The following is a 19,742-nucleotide window of genomic DNA, read 5'->3' as shown; positions in this document are numbered from 1 at the left end:
CCAGTTTGTTTCTTTGCGCCGCCCTGTCCTTTCTCTCACCCCGCTCGAGGGCCTCCTTCTGGAACACATCAGGGCTCGCTGTCTGAAGTCAATGACTGAAGTGATCAGGCAGCTCAAAATCAGCTTTATTAATTTATAATTATACAGCCTGCAATCTTTCCGACTAACGTTTATTACAACTTCTTACAGGTAGAAAGCTGCTTTAAAACCACTTTTTCATAGTAATAATAACAATTTAAAAAAAATCAGTAGCTGTTGTTCACCAGAAGTTTTCATCCACATCTCCGTGAGAAATGCCTGTAGCACTGTATTAAGGATAGGAGGGAGGGAAAGAAAGGCACGTGAGTCCAGAGTAGTTTCTTACCTTAAATATAAATACTTGTTTTAGAGAGAAAGTTAAAGTTCCGTGCAATTTAAGAGGCTGCACGTCATCACTGGCTTTACTTTATGTCTACCTATGCTGCCATTCTCCTGCTGATTCCGTGAACTGAAGGAAATAAGCCCTTAAGGGTGAGGATTTGGGCCTTCAGGAACAGAAAGCCATCTCGTCTCTCAAAAAGCAGTTCTACCTATCCACCACTTTTGTAGGGCTTACCCAGCGGAAAGAACGCTGTACGGACACCAGTTCAGGAGCACCAGGGTAAGGTCTGGTACGTAGAACAGCACTTTAAAGGCACAGATAATGCTGAATCATTACTATGGTTAGCGTGAGCATTTAAATTTTTTTAACCGTTCTATGTTTTTTGCTTATATATATTTTCAATTCTACATCTTCAAATAAACTGAAAGATGGGACAGACGCGGGGTTGGGTTGGTTTGTTTCCGTCCCCTCTCAAGCGACTAAAAACTACGTATCCTTGTTTATCGACGTCTAGAGAGACCCAGAGGAAATGCCCTAGCTGTGGTAACTCGGTGCAGGCAGCCAAAGTCTCTGAAAAAAAGCGCGTGAACTAGTTTGTTAAAAGTCCACGATGCTACTGATAAAGCTAGATTCGGTGCTCCTCACGGACTATCTGCAAGGTGCAGCCCAGACAAGCTTTCACAGGGTCATTACCCAAGAAGAACCCCTCACGCTTCCGCTCCCTGGGAAGGAGCCGAGATGCTCCTCAGTGGCAGATAAAAGGCTTTAATTGCCACAGCTATCGAAACAGATCTTTGGATGTCGTTCCCAGCTCCGAATGCCATACGGTGCGTTAACGCCCCCGTCTAAGAATTGGAAGGACCCTCAACTTCTCCAACCCATCTGCTTTTGATTACTAGGTTGTTTATTTTGCTTTTTAAGAAGGCAGATGCCTCTCAACTGTAATTCATACTGTAACTCTTTATTAATATGGGGTAATAGAAGTGATTAACAGTCATATACGAGCCTTACCTCTCATCCTTTTCACTAGATGTAAGTCCCTCTGTAAGTGATACTTCTCCTGTCTCTTCTTTCTTTGAATCCTGGCAGCCAACAGGAAAATACACTTTCTGTAACTGGTTCTTAAGTCAAAGTTTAAGTGACTCAGTAATAGCACCTGTACTTTAAGGCATCTAATTGAAAATAAAACCCCTATTTCTACAAATGCTGCATTGCATCTAGAATAATGACGCTTCGGAAAATCAGGTTGGGATAATGTCGGAAGAAAAGTATGCTGCAGTCTTTCATCGAAGTAATGTTCACCCGTGTACACACCTCCTCTTTAAGGTCAAATTTTCCATTTTGCCAGAGTAAATTCTATCAATCAGTTGCGTTAGCAGAGCACAAACTGACCTGTGTAGATTCAGACTGTATTTAAACACAGATTAAACTAAAAATTGAGGACACTTAAATTTAAATACTGTCCTAGTACCTAAAAAACAAACAAACAACGCGCCCCCCCCAGCATACCAGGGGGGAAAAAAAAAAAAAACAACCCTTGAAAGAGTTTTCAGTTTTTTTCTTTTGAATCAACACATTTCTGCAATACGAATCCAAACACTCATCTCTGCAGGTTGTTAGATAAAGCTTCTGAATGAAGAAATAAATGAAAGAATGAGAACGTAGTTTTCATTCTAAGCATATTTTAGCAAGACATAAATTCAGCCAATAATATTTTTGGGACCGAGTTTTGAGAGTAATCACCTTGTTTGCCCGCTCCTGCTCTCTGCTCTGCTGAATTATTCTCATGTATTTTTCTAATGGATTTGGAGTAGGATCCTTTAAGTCGTTTTCAGCACCAGAATTACTGTTTTCAGATTTTCCTCCCTCCTTATCTTCTTTTTCTTCATCTATTTTCGAGTCTTGGATCCACTTTAAGACACAAAATCAAAATTAATTAAATACCGATCAGCTCAGGAAAAGTACCTTTATACCTAAATACCTGCACTACATGCAGGATTTTATGTTACCCCCCCGTAAAACATGCCAGTCAAAACAGCATTAAATTTGTTACAAGCAGTTCAAGATGAAATGTTAAGCTATTGCTTCAATTCAAAAAGTGACATTCAAGAAATCCCACTCTGCCCCTGTCTGGATGTCCGAGATGCTGTGAGGCCTGAGGCTTCTACGTATGACATCCACATCTGAATTGAAGATGACGAGCTGACACAGGTATGCAAGTTTCTTGAAGGGCCTAGTTTGCTGGTGTGAAGGGTAGCACGAGCATGTCTGATCAGTACCATGAATCGAATAAACTGATTCGATTCGAATCATAAACTGAATCGAATTAACCAAGGTTTAAGGGCAGGAAGAGGAAGACGAAACGGGAGGGAGCAAAAAAACAAGTTTTATACAGGTCCTAGAAGTCCAGAACACTACCGCAACACGTGCTACATCAGCTCAAAGGGATTTAAGCAAACTCCTTAAGGTCTCCTTATAACTTCTGCTTCCGAGAAAGTACCCTAGATACCCTGGAACAGGCTAATGAACAGATGGACATTAACGTGTTCTGGTGGTGTCCCACCAGCAGCGGTCCAGACCAGAAGGTCAGCAAGCGTATAGCTTGCTCCGATAGCACGGCGGCAGCTGCCTTCGAAGTTCTGGCCATAAAACTGGAGCTTCCGGCTACATGAAGCACGGAAGAAAAAGCATCTGTTTCCAGTGAAAAAGTTACTTGGCATAAGGAGAAATTGTAGCGAGACTCTCTGGTTAATCGCACAAGTACATAAAAGAACTTAGCCTCTACTACTTTCACTTAAAGAATAAAATCTGGTTTTAACCAAGTAACACACGCAGCAATCCTAAAATACATGGCACTACAAAGCTGCATTACTGCCAGAAATTAAAATAGTAAATCACCACCTCCTTGTTAAGCTTTTCCGCTTCTTTTTGCTCTCTTTCCAAAGCTTCCTGTTGTTCTCTCTCCCTCCTTTCTTCTTCTAAGTTCTTCTCAACTTCTCTATCCTGTTCTTCAATCTGTCTTTGATCCAGCACCGCTGCGAAAAATTATTTCAACATCTGTGATTTGATTTATGTCGTTCAGTAATCTACTACAGTAGCACACAAATAAGTAACAGGTTGCTGTATAACATTAATAGTAAATGAAAAACAACTGGATATATTGTTTATACATATGCCAAAGTTATTCCTGGGTATCTGGTAATGTTTCTTCCCACCTCTATACATTTTCAGTCTGATACATGACTCGCTAAGGGTTAAACAGCAGAGCCAAAGTAGAGGCCAGAGAGTTGACACATCTCTCCATGCACTGCCCAGTCCTACCATGGACTTTCTCAGTAAATCTCTGTTACCCTGAAGTTCATGTTGCTATATTCTCTCCCTCTCTGCAATGTGGTTGGATACAATTCTTTATATTTATAAAGCAAAGTACTTAAAAAACCTTGGAAAATTATTGCAGGACACACTGCTGATGTGACCAGTATATTTAAACAGCTGTGTAAATGGAACAGCGTTCAGGTAGTCATTAGGCAGGCAAACTAAATACTGGGAATTGTTAGAAGCTAGAAAGCTCTTCTCTTAAGAAAAATAATCACAATGCTTCCATCTAGAACAATTAGAAAAGCGGCACATGCTGCACTGAAATCATCCTCATCTACCCGAAGAATTAAAACAGCATTGTGATAATACAGTCTGCGAACAGAGTTAAGAAAAATGAAAAAAATCCAGAGAAGCAATACATAAAGTACTTTAAACAAAACAAAGCCTTTTGAGTCTTATTTCTATCAAAAGCAGAAATAATATTTAATAATTATCCTAAAGAGAAAAGAAAAAAGCCAAATCGTCTCTTCAGAAGCTGAACGGGGGGTGGGACAGGTGGCAAAAGTGCTTAAATTAAAAACAAATTCAACCAAAACCAGGGTGAGAGAGACATCCCCAATACAGTAAAGCAAAAGAAAACACTCCTTCCTCTTTATTACATCATTAGCACTTTTGGAAAAATTTTTCAATCACAGCAGCATACATACCTACAGAATGTTCAATATTTGGCTTTTTGTTTTATACGTTTGACATTTAAAAAGGGCATTCACTTTTGTTTCTGAGCTGAGAACTCACTTAAGTCCTGCAGCGAAGTGGCTGTTGCTGGCACAGTGGCTGTGACATGGTTTCCACTGACGATGTCCCCAGATGGATGCAAGGCATCACTTTCACACTGCTCTGGAATGTCCCCCTGGTCTGGAGAAGAAGTTTGAACAATGGCTTCATTATTTTCTAATTACAATAGTGGAGCACAGCAATGGACACAAAGTATGGGAATGGCTGAATCAGAACACGCAAATATCAGCACTAATTGAGCATTTTCCCTTCAACTTGACCATTTCCCTGAGGATTAAGAATTATCATAGGCTGTACTTGCTTCTTTAATTACAGAATTGTTAGTTTTGAAATTAGCTATTGGAACACATCTGTTTACAAAGCCAAAACACATTCATGAATAAATATACAACAGAAAACCAAAATGTTTTCATTTCTTTACATAATCAAGATACAGGTCACAGACGAATTACGTGTCCAAGCTCAGCTCATCCTTTCCATGCATGTAAAACAACCTTTAATTATTTGATCACGTACTATTTCTTGATTAGGATCCTTGCCGCCTTCAGTGCACAGGATGGATACTGCTAACTCAGATATTCTACGTTATGTTTTCTTCTCCCTGCGCAATGTGGCTCTGAATTTACAAAAAATAATTACTGTGCTTCCTCTGTGATCATGGCTATGATACTCAACTGCTTCTTAACTACTTATTTGCAAAGTATGCAGACTGCCATTATCTCAATTTTATGGGAGAAAGCAAAAAGAGATAAAGAGTCAGGTGTAGCCATTATCTCTAGATAGCCAAAATGAAATACACAGGACCATTTTTCCAAGCATTTTCCGTAATATAGTACAGATACCTTACGCATCTCCTTAAGTTTTGGGTAAAGGTTTAGAAAATATCCATTTCCCACCCTTCAAATATTATCAAGGTTTCAAGCATTTTGCTTTTCCACGTTACAATACAACTGAAATACTTTGCACGAAGAAAAACAAGACACCCAAACCGATCAGCCTCTCTCTCAGGATGGTCTGCATGTCTGAATTAAAGATCTTTTAAAGGAATTACAGATGAAAGCATCACAGAAAATTTCTGCCAAACTGTCAGTCTAGCAAAGTTATGAGAATGTTTTCTGTTTCTTACAAAAGCATCAGGAAGTCCCACCAGCATCACCTAGGAAAGTAAATTCTAGATGTGTTTTACGTAAGACCAAAACGATGGGCTATCACACTCAAAATCTATTCCGTTTTTTTGCTCTCTCTTTAACTTTAGGTTTAAATTATAAGGTTATCAACGACAACATTATTTCCATATGAGGCATCAGTATGTTTCAGGGTATGTAATACTTAAATAGTCAGAAAATTCCTTTCACAAATAGGTTCCTGTTCAGTATTATATCTAACTTCTAAAGGTCTGCTAACCACACAAACAAGCAAAAAAACCCAAACCCAAAACAATATAGTACAACACATCTTTACATTAACCTTTCTGCAAAGGAAAAACGGTAGCGCTCTTTGTACACCTTCACTCCTTTTAAGGGTGGACAGCGAGAGATGCGTTATTTCCTTAAGACGAGCACATCAACTAAAAGCAATTACTGTCAACAGAAATTCCAATCTTCTTGCTAGAGTTCACTCACAGTAGGATTAAAAGGCTTTCCACATTTTCTGGCATCTCCTTCACTCCATTGTTTTCTTCTACTCTTATCAACTCCTTCCTTCATTGTACCTTATTCTACATTTACTTTTTAGATTTTACATTCTTATTCCCCTCCCCCCTCCCAGTTCCTCCTGGGTTACCTTCTCCTCTTTTTAGCCATTCTGATTTTCTTCTACATACTGAGATTGTCTTTTGATGCAGTCTGACCCAACTAAAGTACCATTGATTTCAATATCATTGGCATATGCAAACTCTTAAAATTATTCTTTTGAGTACCACACGCCACTGAATGATACAGTGGTAACTTATTTGGGCACAAAATCTACTCAGGCCTAACTGCCAAGAAAATGCCAGTCTATTCTCATATGTGATAAAAGTGAAATTATGTACTGTATTCCTAGAAGTCTCTAATACGAACTTAAACAAATAAATCTAAGTCTAATTAAAGTATGAGATGAGTAGAAACCAGTAGTAACTACAGGCTCAGTTGACATTCAAGTAATGCCTTTGAAGCTTATAAAAAGGAAACTAAATGAGGTAAATTAAAAAACAACAAATGTAGTGAGTAAAACTTCACAGAGAAACGCATAGATAGCTAGATGGTTTCAGAACCAACTCAAATTTAGTGCCTACTTATCACTACATACCCTTCTCCTCTAAAGATGCAAACATGAAGAAAATGAATCCCTCATCATCTGAGCCAGTTTGTTTTTCTTATTTCCAACATCAGTCAGAATTTTTTCTCTCCAACTACAGTCTTAAACTATCAAGAAAATTGTCTTACAACTGTTAAGCCCTGAGGTGTTAAACAAACTCTCTAAAATGCACTGAAACTTACATTCAAGAGAAGAAATGCGTTCTTCAAGGTCCTCATACATTAGTTTCTCTGGTTTGGGGATATCACTGAAATCTTGTTTATCTGTTTGTTGATTATGAAGTCTGGAAGAAGAAGGAAGAACATAAATAATTTAATAAATATACATGCTAAACTTTTAAGCAAATAGCAATCTGAGATTTAAATACAAGGAGTACTCACATGCCTAGCAACAGACTAAACCAAACGTAAAAACCATGCAACCAAAATGCTGTAACTTTCTGATTCAAAAAGTCAGCTCCATCTCTCTGACAGCCTTCTCCCTGCAGCCTTTACCCAAGGCCTATATACGACATAAAGGCATTACATTAAAACAAAATATACTCTCAAAACACTTGCTCAACTGAAATTAAGAAATTTGCCTTTTTAGGCTCTGTGTTACAATCTAATTCCCACTTTGATGTCATCTTAGCAGATGTGTTTGAAATGTATTAGGATTAGAGATCTGGCAAAACATATATGCAGGGGTGAAAATCTGGGTGCTATGAAAAATGGGGTTAGTGCCCTCATTTTAAATCCCCATTTATCTCATCAGAAAGATAATGTGAAAGAACAATCTCTCTCACGTGACGCAGCTACTAAACTCTGACCAGAACCAGAATAGCAAAAGGAGTGCAGGTCACTAAGGCAATTCAGCAGCAGCACTTCATAAAGGAGCTTACTTACACCAGCTGGTGCTCTTCACCGTGGCATAAATATGTTTGTGCTTACAATTTCTAAGGAATTCAGGTCTTCTATAGGGCAGAAGTGGAGAACAAAAAAAGATACCCCCGCAATGAGACATGTTCAATAAAAAAACGTAAATCTGGGAACAAACAAATAAATCTGCGTTGTCAGAAGGATAGTTCAGTAGCATCAGTGGGGAAAAATATCCCGTAAATTAAATACAACAGGATAAGTGGAACTTCAAGATTTTGGAAGTCCGCTTCGTATTTTCAGTCTTTCCTTCACAGAAACGGTTAAGTGTTAAATAATTCTTAAGGATGCAAGGTTCAAGGACATGCATGTCACTTTCTTCAATACTGTGTCCTGCCTGCAACACTGCTAGAAAGACAGTCAATACACTGCCTCAGATTCAACAAACTGAAGAGGTCTGCCTCATGAAGACCAGTAAACACATGTATTTCCAAACAGTTTTCAAAATCCATTCCATCAAACAAAGTTGGCAACCAAACCCTGGACTGTACCTAACGTCAATATTCCATAAAACAGTACTGGTGTGCCAACCACACCAAATGATTAAATTGCATGAGTTATGCTTAAAATGACCATTAAAGCTTAAACAAAAAACAACCACTACCATCTAAACTATTTTGTTGATGTCTGAAATTACTTTTCTAGCCTAAAACTGGTAACAATCCTCACAACTGGTTTCTTCAGCCCTAAACAAAAAAAGAATGGTTTAGATAATAATCTGTCTTGTAACTCTAGTCTTCCTGTCTGTTTATTGGCTTCCTTCATACCACTCATATCTTGAAACACAAACAAGCAAGGAGCTCCTGTAGTCACAGAAGCAATTGCTCTTCCCCACTGACAGAAGTCTAACTTGTAATGGCTTACTGGTGTTACAGCATCATATTTTCTTTTCTTCTTTTCAAAAAACTTCCCATTGCCACTTAAAATCTACAGGTCATAAACTAATCCCACAATACACATCAATGATATGGCATTCGCCTAATAATGAGAGTAAATAGCTGGAAAAGCCCACACATGCATTTCTCAAATATTTTATGTAACAGAAAACAGTCCAAGGCACAAGAACTTAAAAAATACTCGACAAAAGAATGTTTTCCCTTTAAGAAAGTCTTGGGAAAGCAGCAAGTTCAAGAAAATTATTGGGACCTCATACCCTTGCTGTGTCACGAGGAACCCAAGAAAGCAACTACAACCCACAGCTGTCTGCCCAGACCCTGGCCTGTTCTTTGCAACACAACTTGCTCATACTGTTCACTCTGCAGGCAGCGTGGACTCTACAACATCCTTCAAAGAAGTACAGACCCTCACAGTATTAGAGCATTTTCCCGTATCACCTTAACATGCAGGTTAACATTCAACCTTCACTTTGTAAGGTCTGTCACAGGAATACAGGAAATCTGAGACATACTGTAGGAAATGTGAATGAGCAAGGAAAGAAGAGACAGCCACTTAAAGAAACTAATCTCGCAGTCCCTAGAAATCCCAACAGCTTTTCAAGGCCAAGAACATAAAGGCTCTCCCCAAATTCTAACCACAAGACAGACCCTCTCTAGATTAAATGTATATTGAGGACTTGGTAACAACAAAATAAGAAAGCCCTACGAATGCCTGCTAGAGCTGCCCCAGGACAAGCCCTCTTTCTTCAGCCATCAAATCTGGAATGATGGCTAGCAGGTTAAGGCCAATTCAGTATCTCTTCTTAGGAAAGAAACATTAAAAATTAAACACTCGAGTGTTTTCTGAAGACATCTATTCAGGATTCTCAGTTTTGGAAAGTGGAGGCACCACTGACCATTAAGAACAGAAGAATTTAATACGTGGAAATAGGAGATAAAAGGAGGAAAGAGAAGTCATTTTTATGCAGCTTAATGTTGCCAAGTTATTAATTTACTTAAAAGAGATCTTAAAAAAAACAAAGGAAAAGAGAAAAGTTCTGCTACCCATCCCCTTCCCACAGGCGAAGGAGACTGGAGATTCTTATTCTGAAAACAGTTATACAGGCACGTGAACAAGCTCTTCAGAGAGAAAAAAAAAAGTTAGCATTACAGCTTGTTAATGAATGAAGTGAGAATGTACAACTGCCTTGATTTAAATTCTCAAACAGGCAGCAGAAACTACCGAGCCTCAATCAGCAAAAGCTCGTCAGTCAGGTCACAGATGTGAAAAACAGAGACACACTAAAAGAGACATAGCTGTGCTCAAGGAATTAGCGGCCTTTTTTCATTACGGGTTTTTGTGTGCATCAAATATAACCTCAATAGCTTTTGAACATCAAGCACATGCAAAAGGCCTGTTCTGATACGGGAAAGATGAGAGATTATCACTACTTCGGACAGGAATTTGTGATGAGCTTGTAGTTTTACTTTTTTCTTGAAAAATTATTTCAAGTCATTGAAACATGAAGTTTACCTCTCTAAAGACCCAACATCGTCTTCTGAAATGAAGTTTGTCCTCAAATTAGTCTGCAGTGTCAGCAGGAGTTCTTGTTAGCCTTATCGGGATCACATTTATATGGATGGCACAGAAACCTACTAGAGGAATCAAACCTGACAAATCTCGAAAGAGCCCATGACAGCAAACTGCTAAAAATACGTTTGCATTCAGGTAATTCATATGAGGGTGAGGATCTCTGATTGGATTGTTGTAAATAAGACATGCCAAGTGATAGTTAACTGGCCGCTGTAGTACCTTCACATTCCCATTTGCAGCACAGTACAGGCATTACTCTTACTCAAAAAAAGTATACAGTCTAAATTTTTAAATTATCAATATGGTCCAAAGTTATGGGACACCAGGAGAAGTCAGATATGTCGTGGACATATGCATACATTCCTCACGTGTTTAAAAAATAAGATTTTTTCATAGATACTATACATAGGCATGCAAGTCAGTTTAATTCAGATTTACTTTTAGGAACAGATTTTACACTTTCAGGAAACTTTTACAAAACACGTTTTCTGAAATTAGTGATTAACGGAATATTTATTTATTAGCAATGACTCTTTCATTCAGCTGTCTGAAAGCGGTCTGTGTAATGAAATACAATCAAAGGCAAGGTCTACACTGACACAATAGATTTCAAGCGCTGCAGAACTTGCAGCTCTCTTGAAATATGAGGATCCACAACACACGTTGCTTTAAATAACAGCATCCGACGCTTTCAAAAGTTCATCACAAAACTGACACATGAAAAGTAGAAAAGCAGAGAAGAAGGGGAAGAGCAGAAGTTTATTGTTAAATCTAGAGCTGTATCTAAGGAGATATCTGCAGCAGCCTGAAAACCAACAAAGTAAATCAGCCGGACCTGAGCCCAGGAACATCTAAACTTTGCATGACTTGTGCACTGTCACCACTAAGGCACACCTGACAGATACACCAAATGAACCACCTTCTATCTTCAAAGCCACACGGTAAGAAAGCAATACTTACATTGGTTGAAGCAGCACAAACTGAAAGTGCTGAGCAGCAGTTCTACGAAGTGTTTTAATCACAGAGGAACTAATATCCCTAAACAGCAGAATTTGAGCTAAGTTTCAGTGAGGGATATTTATCAGTTTGCTCTATCTGCATTAAACTAACATGCGCTTAGGATGCCTTACAGTCTCACTCTCCAGGCTTTTTAGTCCTTTGGGCAGTGGACTTTTTAGGCTCTGGAGCTAGCGCTACCATTACTGTTTCTCCCCAACAGAGGGAATCTTTGGAATAACCTTTCATTCTTGCTCAACTACACCAGTGAAATGACTGTACAAAACACTTTGTAAATCAATCAAGTTTTACTTTGTCATAGGACAAGACTTTTTTTTTTTGGAAAAAACATCGCATTCATCTGAAATTTCCAATGCGCTTGAGGTTTAAGTATTTCACTGCACATAACTTTGCACTGTAAGGAAGCACAAATTTAACCGAGGTGAAAATGTCAAATCATATTCGCCAAAGGTGTTTGGATTTGGGAGGAGGAAGCATTCAGTTAAAACTAAGTTCCTCTTGAGGCATGATATTGAAGAATGGTAATCTTTATCCATCTTTAGAAAAGTTCCCACTTATAAAATTAATGGCTTATTTGAATTGTAAAAGCAGCTATCGCCATGAAATGTTAGATAATTTTTTCTTTAAAAAGCAGGCTAAAAATATTGCTTTGTAAATAATGTTACCTGATTTTCTGGCCACGACTGGATGGTGAGGAAGAAACAGACTCAGAAGATGAAATAGGCTTTGAAATAGGAGAAAGCACGGGGTCAACACTCTGCTGTGAAGAGGCAAGGTACGAGCCACTGATGTCTGCAGATAAAAATCCCACAATTTGTATTAGTCAGTTGTTTGTCCTACCACTTCTCAGACAAGGCTGGTTTTTACAACACATGCAAAATTGGACTGTGCAGGCACCACCACTACAGGGCAACTAACATCCAATCCTACCGGGATTAACATGAACTTTCTTGTACTGGTTATTTCTTTTTTTTTTTTTACCCCTCCTGTATGGCAATTCTCTGCTATAAGCCTTCACCATCATAAACTTACTCCTCACAAAGCCTATGATTATCATCACCCCGTAATATGTCCATGTTCCCCACAAACTGCAGCCCCTCTGCCAAACACCAAATAATTTCTCCCATGCTGGACATTGGAGAAAGCAAGTTACGGACCCAGATTTCAAGCTAGGGATGTGCCTACTAGCCAGCAAATGATAATGCTTGAGGTGTCCCAAAGGCCATTCTTCATTAGGAAAGTTAACCTGGAGGTTTCATTTTCTACAGATTTGTTAAAATGGGTGATGAAGCAAAGAAGAAAATCTTTGAAGATTTTATCCTCTTATCAACTGCTGTAAGTTACCTGGGAAGGAAAACAGACAGACAGTATGACTAGAGAAATCTTGAGTTTCCTAGGAAACCACGGTAAAAATCAAACCCCGTGCTTTAAAAAGGCTTTTATGCAAACTGCTGGACTTTGCAAGTTTGATTAAAGTTTGCTTTGCAATCTTCATTATCCTTTCCTGTGCAGCTGCAGAGGTCTTTCATTACTAGACTGTGAATTATTATTTTTTCCACAAGATCTGGTATTCACTCAGTAAGCAGGTACTGTTGTTTTTCTTCTCTTTATTGACCAAATAACTTTTACTGTAGTCAGTGCTAATTTGGCTCAAGAGGTAGAGGAAAAGCCATTATTAACACTCCCATACCTTACGTTCTTTCAGGTGGTTGTACAGAAGTGCACGCCGTTCATGGTGCGCATCATACTGCAGAAGTCAGGGTGCTTCAGACCAAGGCTGCCCATGGATTTTTATCTCCAGACAGCCCCTATGCCCATGCCACACAGACGAACACCCTCGAAGGAAGCTGAGCACTAACAGAAGGGGACCCTTCGTTACGTCGTACTCGTAGTACTGTATCAGCAGTACCTGTCTGTGGTGAGAACCCTCAGCCCACCCACATCCAATCTTTTATAAAACAACCTGTCAAATTTTCACCTGCAGAACAAATGGACCAGAACATCACGTAGTACTTACTGCGTGTGCCTCCTCGGCATAACACATACTGCAGGGTAGGACACAGGTAGCACACCAAACATCTCAAATGGTAATTTACTACAACCTACTACTATTTAGAAGTTATCTAGGATTGAACTTACTGATTTTCTACTAAAAGACAAATAGCTGAGGTCTTTGGCTCACAGTATGCTGTCTTGCAAGACTCACCAACCTTGCTCTTTCTCATCAGAAGGTATGAAGTTTGGTCAAATAATGATCAAGGTGAAAAGTACTGATCAATAGGGAGCATGGGTCAGATGGCAATCCAATTTTTTTTCCTCAGTAACTATTTCTCGATCCATCCTTCTGTCCAGAGACTAGAGACAGTAAGCAGGGGAAAACAGAAAAGGACCCTGTCCTACTTTCAGTTGCTCTTAAAGAAATGGGCTTACTCCTTCACAGTAGAAAAAGCCTGAAAGATGTCCAACATGCATGGGCTTGGGAAGGAAATACATGAGATAATTTAAAGGAAGAGAGAAAACCACATACCCTTCCACTGGCAGACTATGCAGTAAAAAAGCTGCTAGATCTGCCAACTGCAAGTATTTTACAGGACGACACACTTCTTCCTTTTATCCTTCGAAGATAGGTGCTGACAACTGAGCTGCAGTTTGTTCTTACATGAGTTGACTATGGTATACCTCACTTAAAGGAAAATCAGATCTCAGACTCATGTGCATGTTATCTTTTACCTCTTAAAATTTATTCTGACCTGTTCAGACTGGCATCTTCAACAGCACTGAAAAGCTCCGTGGAAGCTTCCAGAACGACTTACAGTTTTCTAGCAAAGACACATCTGGTGCTTCAGCCATCTCTAGCACGAATGATAACATATATACCAGTATAAAAGCACTCCTCCTCCAGTGGGGAAGCAGCAATCTAACTGCAAGCAGATAAATCACTCCACAGCACATTAGCACTGAAGCTACAGCGCTTACTGGGGCAAGTACCACAGCAGTTCACCTTGAGAACATATCATCTAGCCGCAAACTGGTTTCCTACACTACATACCATTCAATTTCTGTAACATCTAAGTCAGGTAATACCCTCCTTTGTTATTCAACTCTTATCCCCCTCCAGAACAAGTCGGTCTTGTGCATTAAGTACAGAACAGATCCAATGGAAAAAATAGATCAGCCATCGTGTAACAAGCTTCTGACAGGTACAAAGACAGGAAGGATTGTTAAGGTTATGCACACAACTTTAATTTTGACATTTCCTAATTTCACAACAAAAATCCCACTTTTACGAAAGACTTTTTGTGTGTGCAGTATTAAATGAGTAGTCTGTAAGTAGTTTATATGCAAGCTGACAGAGAAAAGTTAAAACATAAAAGATTGCTTTGGAAGTTAAAGTTTTCAAATATGTTTTCAGTCACAGAGCATGATATTCTACATGCAGAAACACAGAGACAGCCACAACAGATCAGGCTGTTTGTAGCATGTTTCTGACAGTGCCCATTACTAAACAAAACTAAACTAAAATTCAAAAAGGAGAATACTTATATCTTACTTCTGGCAACATCCACCCCGGCCTTTCCTCCATCAATACTTGGGCCCGCCTGACAGAGAAGTTTTATTCCTGCATCTGTACTTGTTGCCACAGAAGCAATAAATTCCACAACTTACTCATGGTATGAAAAAGTACTTCCTTCTCTTTCCTTTCTATTTCACAGAATTCTGGGGTCTGTGAAGCAGTGATTAATTGATCCCTTTTCACCTTTTTCACATCACTCATTGCTTTTCAGATTTCCCACAGCCCACCTCAGCCAACTCTTTTCCAAACTAAGCTGCTCTTCTTATATTTAACCTTCCTTCACACAAAAGCTGATCATTATCTTTTTTTTTGCTACTATCTCCTTTTTTCATCCTATTAAATCCACTTTCAGCTAGGGTGACAAGAATTGCATGACTCAAGAAGCAGAGGTACTGCAGATTTGAAACAACAACTTTTTTAAAATTGTCAATTCTTTTCTATTTTGCTTGCTTTTCTGAGTACTGCCCATTTAAAAAACCTACTAAGTAATTATTAGACACTGTGAAATTAATAGCAAATTACAATTTTCCAATCATGACCAAACACTAATCCCCTTCCCCTCACAATTGCTCAGGAATATTTGATAAAGATGTCACAGCAAAAAGAACAAACAAAAGCAAATCTGGACCTTTCAGACTGGAAAACTCAATTTAAGAGAAGCCAGACGAAGCAGTCTTCTGCTGCACACTAACTACAATAGCTACATGAAAGATACAAATACAGAGGGTTATTAAAACTAGGAAATTACCATTTGTGTTGCAAAGTAATTATACTTAATAGCAACTTTTGAATTAAACTCTGCATATCATAGTTACACCTGTAGCAAATGATAGGGCATAGTCTTCTCTTTAAAGCTACCGGAACTAAGTGCAGTATGTTTAGCCTCCCTCAATGTACTTCTCCAGTACTTGTTTCCATAAAGAAGCAATACTCCAATCAGAGAGTGTATTTTGTCTCTGACTTCTCCGGCCTCTTAGCAAATAACAAATGAGTGAAAGACTATTCCTGCTAAACTTTTCTCTTCCCATAGTGCAGGAGGAACGCCAAGTAAAACCCCAATCCCACACCACATTAACAACCGTGACTTACCATCTGAAATTTTCTTGTTACTGAGATCTCTTTCCAATTTGGAAACGGGAGTAGAAGAAAGACGTCTTGAAGAAGATGTTCCCCTGCGTGGTGGCGTTAAGGGATTTTTAAAGACATCAGTCTGCCCAGTTCTTTTGATGTATTTTTCACCTCTTGGACTGCTCAGGGGGGAATGCTGGGAGCTGGGATTATCCTCTAGAAGTTCATGCTGGGTAGTCAAGGCGGGCCTACTAATAGCACGCTGTAGAAGTAAAGGGGACTGCATCTTTCTCGGTGTTCTGCTTGCAGACGCGCCCTGCGTGACTCTGTGCTGGTAGTTCCTGTAGGCTTCTTCCAAATACTCTGCCTCTTTTTCTAGTTCTTTTATTCTAGCTCGGGTTTGCGCCATACACTCCAGGTCAGAATCTGGAGAAGCACTGCGTGGCTGTAACTGCTGACGATAGCCAACTCTTGGCACAGCATTTACCTTCATCACATCGGTCATAACCTGATTCTTCAGGAACGCGCTATCCACATAAATATCATGAGGTACAATTCTGTCACCAGTGAAGTCAAGGACAGAGCGATCGACAAGCGAAGGCTTTGGATTCCGATACACTTCATTTTCCAGAGCTAAATGATAGCAAGAGAAAGTGAGCGACAGTACAGAGTGAGAGAGGGAACCCATAACGAAACAGAAACAGTAAAACATGGCATTTAAATTCCAATTTGATCAAAATTATTTCAACGCTTAAATTTTGAGAATTTAATGGGTTGATTTAAATGTATGTTTAATGTAGCTGCATAGCTGCAAATTATCACTGATATTTTTTTTTTAATATATAATCCTTCCCTGTAAAACTACCTGAAGTATGCACTCTACAATGTTATTTCTTAAATTATGTTTAAATAAATAAATAAAAATTAAAACATCACCACTTTGGACACATTATAACCAATCATGCTGTTAAAGGGTGAGAGACACAGGGCAGGCCACAAGTCCTAACAGTTTCTTTCTATTTAGATCAAAAAAGAAATTTCGAGAAAAACAACATAGCACATAGATAATGTTGTTTTTTAAAAAAAACCCTACTTCTCCAAAATTGTCAGTTAAACTGAATGTTTCAGGGCTGTCTGCTTCCTGGCTTGCACTTGCATGCTTCAGCAAGCCCAAAAGACCAATCTATAGGGCTGTATCTTTCTCAGCAAAATGACAACCTTGTTTTTATTCTACATAAATGGTTCTTCAATGACATCCTTAACTCTGATGCAAAATAAAAGTCCATGCAGTACTTTCAGTCATTTAATTAAGATATATATTTGCTACTTTGACAGTAATAAATTACCAGTTCCAAATAGTATCAATACGTGTACCATAAATAAAAATGTACATATTGGTCTAGTGAATAATATAAAGTATTGCATATACTGAACTATGGTGCAACACATGCTGTATGTAATGGATAATCATTGCAGAATTCAATCCCCAAACTTTTAGTTGTCATACTTCATATTAGCAATTTGACAGAAAGGCATCTTTGGAACTACATTTCTTCAGCAGACTGAATTGCCTTGCCAAGTGCCTCTCTCTTTCTACTGCCCATACAAGGTGCGTAAGTTATTAGCCTTGACAACAACTGTTTAAAAGTTAGATTTAAATTTGTGAGGTATGCAATACAATTTCAAATTGATTATTCTTATTATGAGCATTCGAGAATCAAAATGCATTAAAACACAGCTCGCCTCTTGGAAAACAGTGATTATGTTATCACCAAACATTAGTGTCTCCATACTGAGGAAAAACAAATAAAAACATGCAAGTTTTCAGGGAGGAATGTTTTCCCTTCCTCCTATGTTTGTTTTCTGAAAGGAAGGGAAGTGGTAATCAGTCTGCTTTTTAAGTTGGGCTTTTAAATAGATTTTGATTTTAAACTTGAAATCTACACACTGGTGGTATATTAGTTCTATGCAACTGCAGTTTTTTTAAGCTTCTAGAAATTCTTACACTGGTAAAGTAAGTGAACTTTATAAAGGACTGCTCTGGTATAAGATACAAACCTGCCTGTGTTTGTTTCACTTGCAGTTTCAGTTCTTCAACCTGCACATTTAACTTCCTGACAGTAGCTTCGGAGTCCAACAGTTGGGTCTTTAACTGGGCACAACGCTCAACCTGTAGGAGATGAAAGAAAAACAAAAAACAAGCATAATTCAAACAAAAAGAAGAATCTCAACTGGCTGAATACTTGTTTCTAAATGTTTTTCAGGTCCAGTTAAACCATATACACGTAGTATCCTACTGAAAGTCAGTGCTGACAACTTATGGACTTGGAAAGATTTACTTTGGTTATGTTGTTGGGGGCTTTTTTTGGTCTTTTTTTGGTGGTGTTTTGTTTTCTTTAGAGTCATTTACATAAAAACAAGCAGAATACAAACAATCCCCATAACTACACACTAAACAGCCTGCACGGGTACATAGATAAACGTGAACAAGATGACAGGAAGAAGGATTCCAATTATTTAGAAAGAATAATTTACCTCACTTTGTAGCTGCTTTTCCAAAACCTGCCTATGACTTTCAAATTCATCCAGCGCCAGCTTCCTTGAATGTTCCATTCTTCTCAGCTCCACTTGGCAGGCCAGGTGCTCTGCTGAGGGCTGGGACAGTTCTACCCAGAAAGAGAAATACTAAACACTCAGCCGTAAAATAATGAGTGTGCACTTTTCTACATGATACCCCTTCAAAATGTAAAGCTGATTTGTTTTTAGGAACATAAGGCTTTGTTTGAATAAACTACTTAGGGATTTTTTTTTCTTCCTTTTACAAAGGACTGAAATTTTTGTTGGTGTAGTCATTTAAGAACTAGACCCAGACTGTCCTATTCTGGAAGAAAAATACATATCCCTACCTGACGTAACTGGGTGTACATTTCTACTCTCCCGTAATCTCAAATGCACATTGAAAATACTTGGCATTTTATAACTATAGTCAGGCAAGCACTTAAAAATAATAACGCAATGTTCTTTTACCATTATTAACCATACTAATGCTATGGTTAGAAATATTGCACTGCTTTTTTCAAAGGGTGAAAGGAATATTCTTCATATTACTATAGCTATCACTTAATTCAGGATTTCTACTATACAGACATATTGAAAAAAATAAACTTATAATGTCAAGGACTGCTTCATGTTACACAAACATTAGTTGGGGTTTAATACAAACTACTAGTAAACATGATACAAAGAATGTATGTTAATGAAAATTCATTTCTAAACAAATACTTTAGGGAAACATAAACAAGAAAATTACTAAATCATTCACACTGACTGTCTCGAAGATGCTGGTTCTCACTGCGAGTCTCATCCAACTGTTGCCTAAGTAGTTTATTCTGCACTTGGAGCTCCAATTTCTCCTCCTTTAGCAAAGGATAGTCCGATACCTCTTTCAGTTTTTCTGTCAACAACTGATTCTGCTTATTTACCAACAGAACCTGGGCCTTCACTGACTCCAAATCCAGCTGCAGATAAAGAACAGTTTAGAAGCTGTACTACTTAAGAAAGTGTGAAACAAAAAAAATTGTTTGTTTTTTTTAAATGTACCTCAAATGCACTAATTAGAATACAGCTTCTTTAAATTCACGTCTATAATTACCTCAAGCTCTTTCGTGCGTGATACAGCTTGCTTGAGTTCCTCTTTTTTTGAATTAACAGCAATGGCTTCTTCATGCAAAAGCATAGCTTTCTCTGCAGGGAGGATTACAAATGCTGAATTAAAATTAGTAGAGTATTACAGTAAAAATCTGTATCAGCAAAAAACAGTTTAAGCTGCTAAGCCCAACATTCAATTTAATTCGAGACAGAAAAATGACTGAATGTCATACACACTCCTTCAAAATTAAGTAAATCACACTCTGTATATATATACATA

At 38.4% G+C, this 19,742-nt stretch overlaps 1 protein-coding gene across 2 annotated transcripts in view; it reads right to left on the bottom strand.

Annotated features, from left to right (window-relative positions):
• Positions 1 to 200: 200 nt before the first annotated feature.
• Positions 201 to 19,742, bottom strand: part of OFD1 (oral-facial-digital syndrome 1) — a 34,001-nt gene continuing 14,459 nt past the window's right edge. Inside the window, exons 11-22 of one of the 2 annotated variants that reach the window (XM_009333409.1) lie at positions 19,467 to 19,558; positions 19,143 to 19,332; positions 18,350 to 18,480; positions 17,873 to 17,984; positions 15,836 to 16,447; positions 11,838 to 11,964; positions 6,955 to 7,055; positions 4,475 to 4,594; positions 3,263 to 3,396; positions 2,105 to 2,272; positions 1,373 to 1,443; positions 201 to 305 (exon numbers count right to left, since the gene is read on the bottom strand). In XM_009333409.1, the coding sequence (XP_009331684.1) occupies positions 260 to 305; positions 1,373 to 1,443; positions 2,105 to 2,272; positions 3,263 to 3,396; positions 4,475 to 4,594; positions 6,955 to 7,055; positions 11,838 to 11,964; positions 15,836 to 16,447; positions 17,873 to 17,984; positions 18,350 to 18,480; positions 19,143 to 19,332; positions 19,467 to 19,558 (1,904 nt within the window). In that variant the 3' untranslated portion in view covers positions 201 to 259. Of the gene's footprint in view, positions 306 to 1,372; positions 1,444 to 2,104; positions 2,273 to 3,262; positions 3,397 to 4,474; positions 4,595 to 6,954; positions 7,056 to 9,765; positions 9,769 to 11,111; positions 11,194 to 11,837; positions 11,965 to 15,835; positions 16,448 to 17,872; positions 17,985 to 18,349; positions 18,481 to 19,142; positions 19,333 to 19,466; positions 19,559 to 19,742 lie in introns of those variants that run through there. The other variant, XM_009333410.1, reaches the window with a different exon arrangement.

The sequence above is a fragment of the Pygoscelis adeliae genome, unplaced genomic scaffold (assembly GCF_000699105.1).
Source record: "Pygoscelis adeliae isolate BGI_AS28 unplaced genomic scaffold, ASM69910v1 Scaffold69, whole genome shotgun sequence".
Classification (NCBI taxonomy): domain Eukaryota; kingdom Metazoa; phylum Chordata; class Aves; order Sphenisciformes; family Spheniscidae; genus Pygoscelis; species Pygoscelis adeliae.
Note: the sequence above shows the minus strand (reverse complement) of the source record. Positions and strands in the feature narration are given on the sequence as shown.